Source organism: Haliaeetus leucocephalus, unplaced genomic scaffold, assembly GCF_000737465.1.
Source record: "Haliaeetus leucocephalus isolate CR32 unplaced genomic scaffold, Haliaeetus_leucocephalus-4.0 Scaffold251, whole genome shotgun sequence".
Taxonomy (NCBI): domain Eukaryota; kingdom Metazoa; phylum Chordata; class Aves; order Accipitriformes; family Accipitridae; genus Haliaeetus; species Haliaeetus leucocephalus.
In genome coordinates, this window is record NW_010972687.1 from 7,663,618 (window position 1) to 7,678,298 (window position 14,681).

Sequence of the window (14,681 nt, forward strand, 5' to 3'; positions counted from 1 at the left end):
TGCCTTTAATACTACTGTACACATTTTTGTCCAAGTCATTTTTTTCACAGTATTATCTTCCTCTGTGAATTTCAGAGTTGTTAGTACAGGCTAAATATCTCAGTGCACCAAAATGTGGTGGTTTTTTTTAAACTAGTGAAGCTTTTTATCATGCTACCACACAACAGACTGTTTTAAGAAGGTAGATATATTAAACATGCACTACTAAACACACTACTTTCTAATCGTATATTCTTAAATTCTAAGATTTATTAGGCTTTTATAGAGCACCAAGAATAAAAAACTATTTACACATTCTGCAAAGTGTATTTGCCTAAGTTAAAAAAGAAATTTCATGCTTTGTGTTTCTGAAGTTAGCACCTGAAGAGCTGATAACAATTTAGCTCTTGGACAATCTAGAATAATGCATGTTTAATAAAATGCGTTCTATAAACTTCAGGATGCACGCAAGGAATAGCGTTTATAAATGGCATTTACTGGAACAGCTTTAAGTGCCTGACGCACTATTCCAAAGAAAAGTTTTATACATTTGTTTCAAGCTCAAAGGTACCAAGCAGGATAGAATTTTTTGTCTTTTTAATTGCACACAGGCAGAATGAGGACTTTGTATGATAACCTCAGAAAATAAAGAGACAACCTTTTACACAAACAGTGTAGAAAGGCTCCTTGTTTCTCACAGCTGTCTTTGCCATACTGGAAATATTAGGTGGCACCTCATTTTCACGTTGTACCACCCTTCCTCCTTGTCAGGCGGCTGTAGCTAACTTGTCCTGTTGAAGGTGTGCCATCTAGTGTTCGAGAGTATTTACAGACGGCTGTGTGGACGCGTGGAGAGCAGCATGCAGCTTGTTGCAAGGCTGGTCTCCAAACTTCCACTGCTAGAGGAGAAGAGAGACTGGCTGGATGAGACAAAAGAGACACGTTCATCTTTTTTCTTTTTTTTTTTTTTCCCCCCCTAAGGTCTTTTCAGACACCCTACAAACCTTTGCACACATACTTCTGTGATGACGTACCAACCCACCGTTGGTTAAGAATATAAACTAGAAAGGGTCCATCAGCACGTTGCCACACATATCAAGATCAAATCATAGCTCTTTTGAACAAGACCAAAATAAATGGGCTGTATGCAACAACGAAAGACTCTCCACCCTTTCCTGCCAGACAGCAGCAGTCTACAGTACTCACTACAAGAAACCACAGTTAATAAATAGCTCCTAGTATTTAATCTACACTACTGAAATCAATATGGATTTCATCACTGGTATTCAAAAGGGAAAACAAAAAACCCCTCAACCCCAAACCCCACTGTAAGTCTAATTCCACAAGATTTTGATCAATGGATGGCATTGAATTAATTTGCAAGCACTCAGAGTAAGAATGCTATCATAGCACAAAAGTCTCCAAGGCAATTTGAAGATGTGCCTGATGTGTAGCAAGGACCAAGAGCAGGCAGCACAATTCTGCTGCGGCCCACAGCAGTTCAGGGGTTTGGGAGGGATTATCAATTTCAGGAGGGATTCTCACAGGGTTTACATGTTGTTGATATTATCTCCTTATTTTTTCAAAATAAAAAGGCATTTTACATTTCGATAGTCGTGCCTGCGACTATGCAATATTTTTCACAGAAGGCTCAGAAAACCAAACATACTGCCTACCAGGAGCTTGTTCCATCACTTTTAAAACATGCACAATACATACAGCACAACACACACTAAACCAAAAAGATCCAAACACAGGGAACTGGAGCTCCATGTGTGATACTATGATTACGTATTTTAAGAATGTGTGCCTCTTCAGAAAAAAAAACCAAACACAAAACCACTGGGATATTTGAAAGAAATAAAATAGGAAAAACACACTGTAACATAAAGTATTACATACGCAAGTTCTATAGAACTACACTACTTTTATATCTGTGTTATCAGAAAGAAGAATCCTAAACAACTCATTTATAATACAGAACTGAATAAAGAAATAAGAAAAATACATTTGTATCTACAGGAAGCAAGTAAATGGCACGAAGACGAACAGACTAATAATTATATACGGCGTTTTATTCACACCATAGAATGCTCTGTAAAAACCGCAACTAAGAGTAAACATAGGGAAACAAATTGTGCCCAAGATCACACAGCAACAGATTTGAGGTGATAACACCACAAATACCAGTTCTCTTGACTTTCAGACTCACATGCTATTAATTGGACACACCACCTCCACAGTTCAACACACCTAGCTTTAAGAAACTATTACACTGCTGTATTTCAAATGTTGTCTCTATTTCTAAATTGTATATTTACCTGTATTCCTGAGTCTTATGTTTACCAATTAAAAATAGGAAATGTCACTTAATTTTTTCTTATACCAAGTGCCAAATGTATTTTATTTTCAAAATAAGCACACACTTATTTTGAAAGCACAAAACATCTTCTTACAGAGGTTTAAAAAGCTCCTGAATTCATCAACATTATGAATAAATTAGTGTGCACTATTTCAAAAATTTTACCTTAACAATACAGGTTTTGAAGAGAGGCAGTACTGTGGGAACTAATTGTAACTTAGCTGGAATGTACAGCAACAAGAAAAAAAGCTTCTCATTTTCTCTCTCTATCCTTCCTCCTTTCTCCCTCGTTAATGCCTGTTTCATTGGCACAGCTCCCAATGAAAGGTGAGTGTGGATCCAGCTAGACTCAAAACCTGGGGGTAAGGCACAGCAAGAGGGCAGTGCAAGGGCATGGGAACCAGAGCAGTCTCCGGCTTGGTGTCCTGTCAGGCAATACGAGAGTCACCATATCCCCCACTAAAACTGTATTTGCACTGTAATGCTGCAGGAAAAATAACAGCAAGTGACACCCCACAGCTAGAGCTTTAACTGCAGAGTGCAATACATTTTCGATGCTGGGCTAGACTTGGGAAAGCTGACAAGTGGAAAAACAAAGCATAGCAATAATAGGTGGTTTATAAAGGAGATGTCGACAAATTTTAAGCCCTCTCAGCCTTTTGCACTTTTCTTGCAGCAAAACTCGGAAAGAAATACAACTACTTTGCAAATCTATCTAAGAACTGAACACTTACTATAATTGACACTGATTCATTCACATCTCTTTTTACATACATGTGCTTTAAAAGTCTGTTTATCTCTCTCTCTCTCTCTCTCTCTGCATTTCTGGTAAAGCATAAAATTCCAATACCTGTATTTATTTAAACTTTAGCTGTTAATACACACATACAAACCTTAAAGTTACTTCAGAAAGGAAGACATCCACTCACCCACCAAATTCTGAAGAAGCTAAAAGAGCATTTGTGATGGTCACTTCACTGGTTTTTATTACTTCTGAATAATTACAGAATTTCTAATATTAATTCCAGTTTAGCCCCCAAACCACAAAGCTAATAGCATACCATATAAAACACAAGTTAGTGGACCATCACACTACAATTACTCTTGGAATTAAAATATAAGATAATAAATATTTCATAAGTACAGTGGTTTAAACTATCTGGGTACGATAGATCTCTATGAGGTTTATGTACAGTTTGGTTACTGTATCAAAGTCTTTTATTTAGATAAAAGACTCTGATAATGCAATTACGAAAGAGCTGATTGAAATTTCCTTCTTATCAAATTCTATACTCAAATCACTAACATATTTCTGCCTATTTGTACTCTACAGGTTTTCTTAGACATAGAAAAAAGTATCAATCAAGTTTTGTCTCATGATTCAACTTTTTATTACCATATCCATGAGGCAAACAGAGGTCACATCCTACAAATACCATAATCCAGCTGCCAAAAACTGCATACTCACACTCCTAAATAAATATTCAAATATCTTTCAGGCAGGCTGAATTAATCATACTGTTGGATTCAAAGTGCTGACTGATCTAATGTCAGACAAGTATCTTTATAGTACCACGTACAAGTTGTACAAAATATCACGAGGTGTTGTAGAATGCAATTTCTGGATCAAATCTTTTCCTTCTATACTGCCTCTCTCAAGCTTCTCATCCTGTTTTTAATCAGAATGCCATCTCCCATTTTATGCACTCTCCCTCTTACCAATGCCTATCAATCAGCAATATCCATCTTCCAGCTGCTCTCTTTATGCCTGCATTCATTGCGCTCCTTGTCCACAGGATGTCCTCTCTAAACCAGCATTCAAAGCTGCTGCACTGGTCTTCCCGCTCCTTGACTATCTTATTTTGAAAGCACAAAGTCTTTGGAGCAGAGGCAAGTAAGGACAACCTAAGCCTGCTAGCAGACTAATGTTCCATTCTTTTCAGGAATCAGGATGTGAAGACAAGGTAAATACGAACATTGTTAATAAACAGTAATAAACCAATAATTAAAACAAAGATTTTACTTCCTTTTATATATAACCTAGATTCTTCTTTTCCTCAGCTACATGTGGCACCATATTATACTGTATTCAACTCACAGTGTATCTGATACAGAAACATTAGGCGCAGGCTTTGTATATAGCCTTGTCTTCTGGAATACCTAGATCCCCAGATGACGTATGAAGTGCTGTGGATGCCAAGCACTTATGAGATTTGCAAGTATTATAATGGGTCCCTAAAATAGAAATTTGCAGATTCAATTAAAAAGGAAGACTATTTAAAGGTATCATTCTTTTCCTATCTAGAATACATACTCTGTAAGCAGTTTCGTAGGCTGAAAATAAGATACCACGTGCCATTTTTTAGTTCTATCCATTTTATGAAATACATAATTTAAGGACATAGCACACATGCTATTTCACACTGTAATTAACAATTAAGTTTACATCTAGTGTTGCAAACTAGCTCATTATTTTGCAAAAGGTATTGAGTCATTTTCTCATAGGAAACATTTTTGGTGCGCTGCATAACACAGCATTTGAAAACAAACTTTAATTACAGTTTAGCAAATGTTTTGTATTAAGAATTTTGTTCAGGTTTGCAAACAAAACCAAGTAACTAAGCAGTCCATAATAAAATAATCTAAAAGGAATTTCAATTGTTTAAACTGCTAAACTGCCAAGGGCACAGAGATTGAAGTAAAAGCAGATTCAAATCCTCCCTGGCCAAAGTTTATAATTTTTTAAGACAGAGGCAGGTACTCAGCACCCCCACCAGTCAGATTCTCTTCTCTTCATCCATTCTTCATTACTGGATAAAATCTTTTTTCTCTTCAACAATTCAGTGTAAAAACTAAAAATTTAGTGATGTTGGCAAGACTCAAATTTGTCTTTGCATTAGCAAGTTATATGCCATGACAGCCATTTGCCTCAAATATGCTGATGTATTTGAAAACTCTCTGTCACTTCTGGAGCATGAACAAGCACTATCAAATGGACTACATGTTGCACATACCAGTAAGGAGTCTTTCATGACACAAGCCACTTCTTCCAATGAATTGAACTGAGTGGTAACCAGCTGGTCTAAAAGATATAAGGTAGCTTTTTCAAGGCTTGGTAAGTGACGAAGCCAGAGGCTGAAGACAGCTGATTGAGGGAGGGAAATCTTCTTCCTGGTTTAGAGAGAAAAATACTGTTTTCCCCGAGAAACTGGAAGGAAGACAAAAATGTACTACTTTTTTTTTTTTTTAAAGCACATTGCAGAAAAAGAATACACAAAGACCAACCTGCAGCAAGAGAGAAAATCTTGTTTACAGTACTCTGCTCAATATCAAATAATAATGGCAAAGAACAGGGAATCACCGTTATCTACAAATGAAACCTTACCACATGCCTTTAAAACCTAAAAATTTGGTTATGATGGATCCCAGCAAATGGAAACAGAAGGTTTAAGTCTGGAGGTACCTTCTTCTCTAGAGAAAGGTCCTGCCCCACACTTGCACTCTTTCAAACCCAGACTGCATCCTGCAGACTGCTCTGCTCAGAAAGTGTCAGCAGCTGACAGATAAGCAGGAAGGTCCTGGATAATATTACTGCTGGCTAAATCAAAGCATTACCTGTCTTTAAAGAGAAACTTAAAAAAATAATTTAAAAAAAGGAGGTAGAGGTAGGTTAGTCTTCAGCCCACCAACACTGACCAGAGCCTTTTAAAAGATAAATGGTTAAGAAGGTAATCTTTTCACCTAAAGCCTTCAGCTATAGCTCAGCTGAAGTATAGAGTTGTACCACTAGGAAATAAAAGGCACAGTTTATTTTGAGACAATACTGTAATTTGTGTGGACCAGCACAAATCAAAATATATTAAAGTAACCACCCAAGAAGAAGAGATACCACAGCACAAAACATCCTGGAATATTTTCGCAGCCATCATGACAGTTGCAGATTAAAAGGCTAAAACCAAAAAATTTTACAAATAACAAGAAATACGTGCCTTGGTCTTAAATCAAGTTAAGATTAAAAACCCTAAAATTAGTGTGGAGAGTATATGCAAACTGAAACTACTGATAAAAAAAAGAAAAATACCAGCAGAAATAAGATTTTACACCATTTTAGGATCTATTTTCAATGTATGTATTTTACCATACATTCATTTAAATATCAGCCTTCAGAATTCTGATTTCCATTAAAAACCTGTATTTTTTCCATTCAAAACTATGTAATAGCTTAATTTTAAAGTGTACATCCATAGACAATAAAAATATCAAAGTACATAAAATTTCAAAATTGTAAAGCAACGGTCAATTTCAAGATGCTGTTTAATTATCATTATTAAAGCACATATGCACATCAGAGTAAATTAAGAATGACAAGAGATTATTTAATTTTGCCACAATCCTCTTTTTTGTTGTTTTTGTGGTAGCATGGTAGATAGTGTAGATATTATAGCTATTATGCTAGGAAAAGAAACCTAATAAGCTTACACAGAGGTGTTCCAACTCTGAGATTTAAAAAACATATAGGAAGTAACACGTAGTCATTGTCCTTCTGCGACTGAACTTGCAGATGGTCCCACTGGGACAACGCTGAGCTCTGTGGAGCACTGCAGGTCTCAGTATCTAGTAATCCTATTTCCTGGAGCAGGCTTCACCCGTGTTTAGAAGGAAAACAAGTGTTCAGAACACAATAACAAAGTTAGGGAACACAGAATTCAATTGTTAAAGTGGGGAAAAAAGTAAAATACAATCACATTTATGTTAAGATCACATGAGCTTCCGTGTCAGGCCAGGAGTATACCATGCAAAGCATGTGTGAGCCTACATCTGCTCTCAGGGAAACCACACACTTCTGTCAAGGGCCCTGCAAGAGTCACCTAGTCAAGAGCCATATGAACTGAACTATTTTTGCTCACTGTGATAAACACGTAGCTCAAAAGTTTGGCAAAGGGACATTTACTTCAGTCGGAAGAACCTTTTATGACCATCTAAAGGATTCAGACTCATGTTATGAGGCGGCAAAAGTATGTCATAGTGGACCGCCCATCAGCTTACTGACATCAGGAGAGACCACCCATGCTGAACCTGTGAACTTGCTCTGATAGTTTTCCAAACCGCACTACTGGTTGTGGAACGCGTCCAGTCTGAAGCCACGAAAGATGGACAAGTGAAAGATAGCGCTCTCTTTTTTGGGACACATCTTTCACTACAGTCCTTCACATTCCTTTTTCGCTTGTTTTCCTCAGCTTCTAGTAATGTGTGGAAATTCGTAATTGTGCTATTCCATTAATTATTTATTTTTGCTGGAGCCCTCACTGGAGCAATATAACAATCTTCATTGGAACATTTAGAAATTACAATGTTAAGTAGAAAGGAAGCAATTAAAACTTTTATTAAAAAGGAGACAAATGGATAATTGAAGTAAAGTGTTCACAAAGAACCTTTTCTAGTATTCAAAAAAGATGTTTATAATGCAGTCCCTCAGCTACAACTTGAATAAAGCAACTCTCAACCAAAAGTAGGCTGTGCTTTCCCTGACGTCTTTTCTTCCCTGCCACAGCCCATCTTGCTGATGTTCAGCTTCATTCAGCTGGCTTTCATCCGTAGACTGATTTTATCAAAAGAGTGGCTTTAGTGGTGGCAAAACAGGCAAAGTTATATTTCACAAATTGCTCCTCTCAGACTCATTAAAAATAATCTGCTGAAAAACAGGAAAATTTAAAAACCAATTTCACAGAAAAAAACAAGAGAAATATGAAAACACTCAAACATAAGGATCTATCTTGTGCACAGAAAAATAAAGATTGCTCTCAAAACATCGTTAGGAATGTTGATACACTTACAGGAAAGGTAAATAACATTTCTATGAAAACTGATCATATCTTTCACAAAATTCCTAAAATCTGTTGAAGACTTTAACCTCCATTTTAAAGAAAACGTGGGACAAAGTTCCAGACAATATTTAAAGCTATTATGCCACAATTTGAACATCAGCAATATAAAATTCTGCTTCGCCCTACAACCTGAGCCCTGCTACTCAGCTGCAAGGGAAATATTTTACTAGACTGCAGATGATGTACAGTGCATCCATACAAACCCAGAGAAAAGACATTTAATTGAATTAATAATCTTTATGAAAAAAAAACATAAAAATCATACAGATCATGCTACTTACTTTAGAAAGGCCTCATTCACAGCCTCCAGAAACTCTGAACTGAGAATTTCTTTTGATGCACCTCCATGGTAAAGAAGGAGAGTTTCCAGCAATGGAGTTAGATCAGGCAAAGTAATGAGAGGGAGACAGAAAAGGGACACAGCATTCACACGACTGGCTGAAACTCTGAGGGAAAAATAAATACAGTTCATATTTCAGAAAAGTCAAAACTTTTTCAAAACAAATTTCTAAACTAATAAGGCAAAAAAAGATTAAATTAATTACAGAAGGTTAAATGTAAGAGATGCACACCTAACTGCAGAAAAATTATTTATTGGAATGACTGTTGACATGTTGCTACATATTGTCTGAAGAATCTTAACAAGAAGTCAGGGAAAATTTTGGTATTTCAGTGGTCAAGGCTAACCACGTGAGGGATATCAATCCAATTCCGAAGTGCAGCCAGTTGTGTTCACCCCTCCTAGCAGGGAATGCTTTGTCTTCCCCAGGATCAGCGAAGCACAGGTAGATTCACACCTCCCATGCAGGTTTGCTAGATGCTCACAAGAGACCACCTGGCTGCATTTAAGGCCTCCTGTTGTTCTCTCAACAGAGACAACTTCTATGAACCGAACAATACAATCCTGCTGTCTTCAAGTGCTCAGCTGAAAAATTCTTGGCTTACAGACCTACAGTGAAGGAATCTTAATATCTGAAGTGGACCTTAATATACAAACCACTCACTTGACCTGCTCGCTAAAACTATATGCTTGGAAATGATTAAAGACAGTGGAACCTGGAATGTAAACAAAACATGGAACCTTTGGAACATAAACACAAAGGAAAATGGCACACAATGTAAGAGATAACATTTGAAAAAGGAAATCACCAGTTTCCCAGAGTATATATAGTTTCTAGCACATGAAACTGCAGATTTTTCTGGATGCAGTTTTGACAGGAAGACGTTTATGAAGACCAAAAACTCCAAAATACTGAATTCTAGCAAATTAATAAGTGCTAGATTGTTTGTAAAAGGCTTCCTTGAGTTGCTGCAAGTTTCTCCTGATGGCTTTGTCCACTAAAAGGGGTGCATTCTTTGCAAGAACCCAAAACTGTTTTCTTTGGGAAGCCACCAGTACAGTCTATGAAGAGCTGAGACAGGAATTGCACTACCGGCTTCTCTGAGTAAGAACTAACTCTATTGCCCCGCATGTATTAAAGCTACTCCCAAATAGATGTCACCTAATGCTCACTTGCATATGCTGTGACAGAAGTGCTATGACTTGTGGACACAGGATACCATTCTGGTTTCCACAGTGAGAGAAATAAAACATGACACATTTTTAAAGACTCAAATTTCTGAGTAAGTACCTAAACAAATATGTGTTTAAGGTTTTTACACTGAATTACTTTGAGACACAGTTTTACTACGAGAAGTGTTTCTGTAGAAATGATAGTTGTTGGGCTGGTATTTATTGTGCAGTAGTGTTTTCCAGGATATAGATATGTAATCTTCACAGACCTGAGATTCTTTAAATCAGTCCCCTTTACAAAATTCTGTTTCTAATTCTGTATCCTAGATTAGCAAACTTTAGCAGTTTACTTTACTCTTAACTTTGGAAGAAAAACCCTGCAAAGGCAATTTTCTTCTATATAATCTTCAAAATATGCTCTTGGAGAATACTGCACAGTGCATTCCACTGTGTGCAATGAATTTGCACAGATGTTGTCATCTGTGTTGCTGTAAGCATCACTGAATGGAGAAATGAGGCAACGTACACCTCTAACCGCAACCTACATTTGCCTCTGCAACTTGAATAAACAGCCATATCATAACTTCTGTGCTCAAAAATTCACCTAAGTTCAAAGTTTTCCTTTTCTCCCCCTAGAAACCAGGTATTTCTCTTCCCAACAGTCTCATTAGCTTTTCAGCTAAGTCTGCTTCACCTTACTTTATAAAATGTGGGTGTTTGTTTTCCACATTGAACGAAACTTTGTGATGCTCCTCATTAACCATGTCCATGATTTCAGTACTAAAGTCAGCTCTAAATGAATTCAGCTCATTTACTCTTCCTTACACAAACACCTAGATACAAGAAGGAAGGGAGAAAAATAGCCAAGCTATTGGCTAATGATACAAGGAACATGTTTCAATCAGCCTCCTCTTTCTTGTAACTTTACAGGCTATATGGTGTTAAATAGGTCATAAAGCTCGGAAAATGCACAGGAGAGTGATACATTTAAAACAGAAGACACAATTTGAGTATATAGTCTATATTAAAAATATCTATCCTTATTTTTGCTTTTGTTTTTTTAGCTGGAATACACTTAATTTACAGGTAATCAAAAGGATCTACTGACGTATTCAAATATGGTAATTTTTAAAGTATTGAGAAAAGACTATGATCTGCATTTCAAGGTCAGTGGAAAGGCACAAATTACACAGTGAAAAGGCATGACCATGTAAAAAATAGTGACAGCAGGAGCATTAGGCAAATATATTCCCTTTTTTATGGTCACAGATTTTGGCTTAATTCACTGTATTTATGTAGTGTGGATGAAGAAGGTGATTATTCTGACTGACTATACCTAGACATGTAGAAACAGCCTACACAATGTTGCAAGATGATTATTAGCATTTCCTGATAATTTGGATTGGAGATTTGGCCAGAGCACATAGCAATTTCCTTCCCACCCACTTTCTCAGACTTTCATCCTTCAAAAACCAGGCCAAGGAGGCAGTTAAAGGGTGGAAGTACTATGTGCTTGGGTACATTTAAAATAATTGCATATGAAACATGCAGTATTGCCACAGTACTGTTTGGTACCAGATCAAGGACCTAATAGAAGGAAAATGAGAGGTTCTTTAAATAACCATGGACAAATTTTTTCATTAATAACAACTGCAAAGTAACTACTGTTCTGTTATATTAAACTATCACTTGCACAAACAGGGAAAAATATTTCTTTGGAAATTTTTTTTTGCTTTTTCTCATAGGAACTGCTAGTTAACTTTGGTTATAAGGATGCATATAGCAGCCAACATTATGGTTATGAGGTTCAACAAGGCCAAGTGCAAGGTCCTGCACATGAGTCAGGGCAATGCCCAGTGTCAGTACAGACTGGGGGATGAAGGGATTGAGAGCAGCCCTGTGGAGAAGGACTTGAGGGTACTGGTGGATGAAAAAATGGTCATGAGCCAGCAATGTGCACTCACAGCCCAGAAAGCCAACCGTATCCTGGGCTGCATCAAAAGGAGCATGGCCAGCAGGTCAAGGGAGGCGAGTCTGCCCCTCTACTCTGCTCTCGTAAGACCTCATCTGGAGTACTGCGTCCAGCTCTGGGGTCCTTAGCACAGGAAGGACATGGACCTGTTGGAATGGGTCCAGAGGAGGGCCACAAAACGATCACAGGGCTGTAATACCTCTCTTACCATGAAAGGCGGAGAGAGTTGGGGTTGTTCAGCCTGGAGAAGAGAAGGCTCTGGGGAGGCCTCATTGCGGTCTTTCAATACATAAAGGCATCTTACAAGAAAGACAGAGAGAGACCTTTTGCCAGGGCCTGTAGTGACAGGACAAGGTTTTAAACTGAAAGAGGGTAGATTCAGACTAGCCATAAGGAAGAAATTTTTTACAATGAGGGTTTACAATGAGGCACTGGAAGAGGTTGTCCAGAGAGGTTGTGGATGCCCCATCCCTAGAATTGTTCAAGGTCAGGTAGGATGGGGCTTTGAGCAACCTGGTCTAGTGGAAGGTGTCCCTGCCCATGGTGGTGGGGTTGGACTAGATGGCCTTTGAAGGTCTCTTCCAACCCAAACCATTCTATGACTCTCAGACTAAGTATAAACTCTTACATGAAACACAACTTAGCAAGCTTGTCTGTACCTGAAATTACCTATGTATATATCCAAAACTTTCCAACTGAAGGCTAAGTTGCCCAAGGCTGTAAAAAGGTCCTCACTGAACTGGAATGATCCAAACTAAAATATATCAAAATGATGTTTAGATAACACCTACCTCCCCTGAATGTTAAGTCCATTGAACTGATTTCCTCTGAGTTCTGTTACTAATGGAAAGACCATCTGTTAAATAAAATAAAATAAAATAACATAAAATTATAAATTACACACATTAGTTGCATGGTTCTCTGTGTGACTGACATACTGTAGAGGTTAATAACTTTGTTCATTCAGTTTGATTTTTTAATTATTGGTGCCAAACTAAAGCTCTCCAGATCACTGAATAAACTATGCTGCAAAATGTTTTTTGAACACATTGTACACCTTCCACATTTGAAAACTAAGCAGCTATTTATTTTAGTTCTGCTTCCCCAAGAGTTGAGGCAAAACTTTCAGAAGAGCACTAATAATAATTTTTATATGCTTTCTCTAATTTAAGTCAACACGTTATGAAATATTGTTCCCATTATTTTTATATATTAAATGTGAAAGACACTTTTCCCAAGATTTAGGCCTCATTTACCATTTTAAATGCCATGCACACAGTCAAATAAAACATTCAAAAAGTTACATTCTAATACACAAAATAATATATATAATTTAAAATTCACAGGGAAAAAAAATTAATGATAGGGCAGACATTTTTTTGTTATAACACAACAGCAACAGGAATTTTATTTTTATGAACATCTATTACAGTGTAATCTAATAAAAAATTTTCTTGTTTGTCCAGAGATCTCCCACTTCATTTTTTCCCTTAAAAGGCTGTAAAAGTGACTGAGGTAAGAAAAGATAAACAAAGTTCAGTCCATGCTCCTTATAACAATGAAAGCTCCATGTATGTGCGTATAAACTGGTGATTTATTATTAACAATTTCCCAATTGCACAAAATACTTACATTTTTAACTAAGTGACAGTAATAATCTGCTGACGTGTAGCCAAGAGTTGATATGAATGTACCGGTTTCAGCTTCATTACTTTCCCACTTAGAAGAAGAAAGAAGATGGCACAACAAACTCTGTAAGAAATCAACAGAAGGGCAATAAAAAAAGTATTAGGCTATAACATGCTGTTTAAAAAGAACTGACTGCTATTGAACTGTATCTGGGGTAAGATCTTTTGATCAGCTGTGGCCATTTTACACCACAAACACAGAAGAGCAGGCAGCTCCCATCATCCATAAGGAAAATGCTGCAGCTGCTACAATCAAATGTGGGTTCACACACCACACAATTTCAGTAGTTGTGCAATAGCAATGGAGGCCACCCATGTCAAAACCAGAGACATCTTAGGTAGGTTTCAGTTCTCTGGGAGCCATTTCAGTCTGATATCATCTAGATAGCGGTAGTCAATGTTGCTACACTGCAAAAAACTCACCTGTAGTCTTGATCAGTACCATGATCAAGAAGAGAAAGCACTAAGTTAACATTTACTTTTCTGTATCATTCCTTCAAAAGGCCCCAGTATTTTTGACAGGATTCAGGGTCTGGCCTCATAATTTAATTTGCTTAATTTCCTCATTATCTTGAAAAGATAATGATAAAATTTTAGTTTGAAATTTACTTCACCAATTTCACTATGGAATGCTTTGAGTCAGATTTAATAAAACCTTTTAAATATGTCATATAAAAATCAAACCTATCCTTTGATGATACATTTGATATACTGGTTCTGCAGGCACGTACAGAGGACTCTGAACACACTACTGTCTTCAGCGCTATACTACACCTCTGCTGTCTTTTGGACAGATCTTATACCCCAGCACCTTCCCAGCTGAACTCATTTGTGAAAACTGTTGTGTGAAACCTTGAGCAGGTTTTTGCATCCTGCTCTCATAACTGAGCAGGGGTAGTTTTATGTTGCTTATCAAATGATCTGTTCTGAATTTCTTACAGTTTTCTTTTCTTCCTGTCCTCTATTGCAACATGCTGATGTAGCAACAGCTACATTCCCTTTCCAGGGGTTCATTTCGGGGCTTTATATATAATTGACACTTAAAGTATAAACTAAATTACACTTCATATGGCAATCAGCATAAAACTCTTCGTAACAGAGGCTCGGAATTAGCAAAAATGGAAAAAGACCTTCTTTTTTAAATTATGTAATTAAAAGAAAAGTTCAGATGAAAGCTCTGTGACTTCTGTGGCCTTAGGGTGTTTCACTCTACATATTCTTTTGAAAAGAGGGATCTGATGAAAGATACAAGACTAAAAAAATAAAAATCAGTTAGCTTGTT

The 14,681-nt window shown here is 37.1% G+C and overlaps 1 protein-coding gene across 1 annotated transcript in view; it reads right to left on the reverse strand.

The window, feature by feature from the left end:
- FANCC (Fanconi anemia, complementation group C) overlaps positions 1-14,681 on the reverse strand; it is a 66,831-nt gene that overhangs the window by 18,125 nt on the left and 34,025 nt on the right. Inside the window, exons 4-7 of the mRNA XM_010568671.1 lie at positions 13,344-13,463; positions 12,503-12,567; positions 8,508-8,672; positions 5,356-5,512 (exon numbers count right to left, since the gene is read on the reverse strand). Coding sequence (XP_010566973.1) covers positions 5,356-5,512; positions 8,508-8,672; positions 12,503-12,567; positions 13,344-13,463 — 507 coding nt within the window. The remainder of the gene's footprint in view (positions 1-5,355; positions 5,513-8,507; positions 8,673-12,502; positions 12,568-13,343; positions 13,464-14,681) is intronic.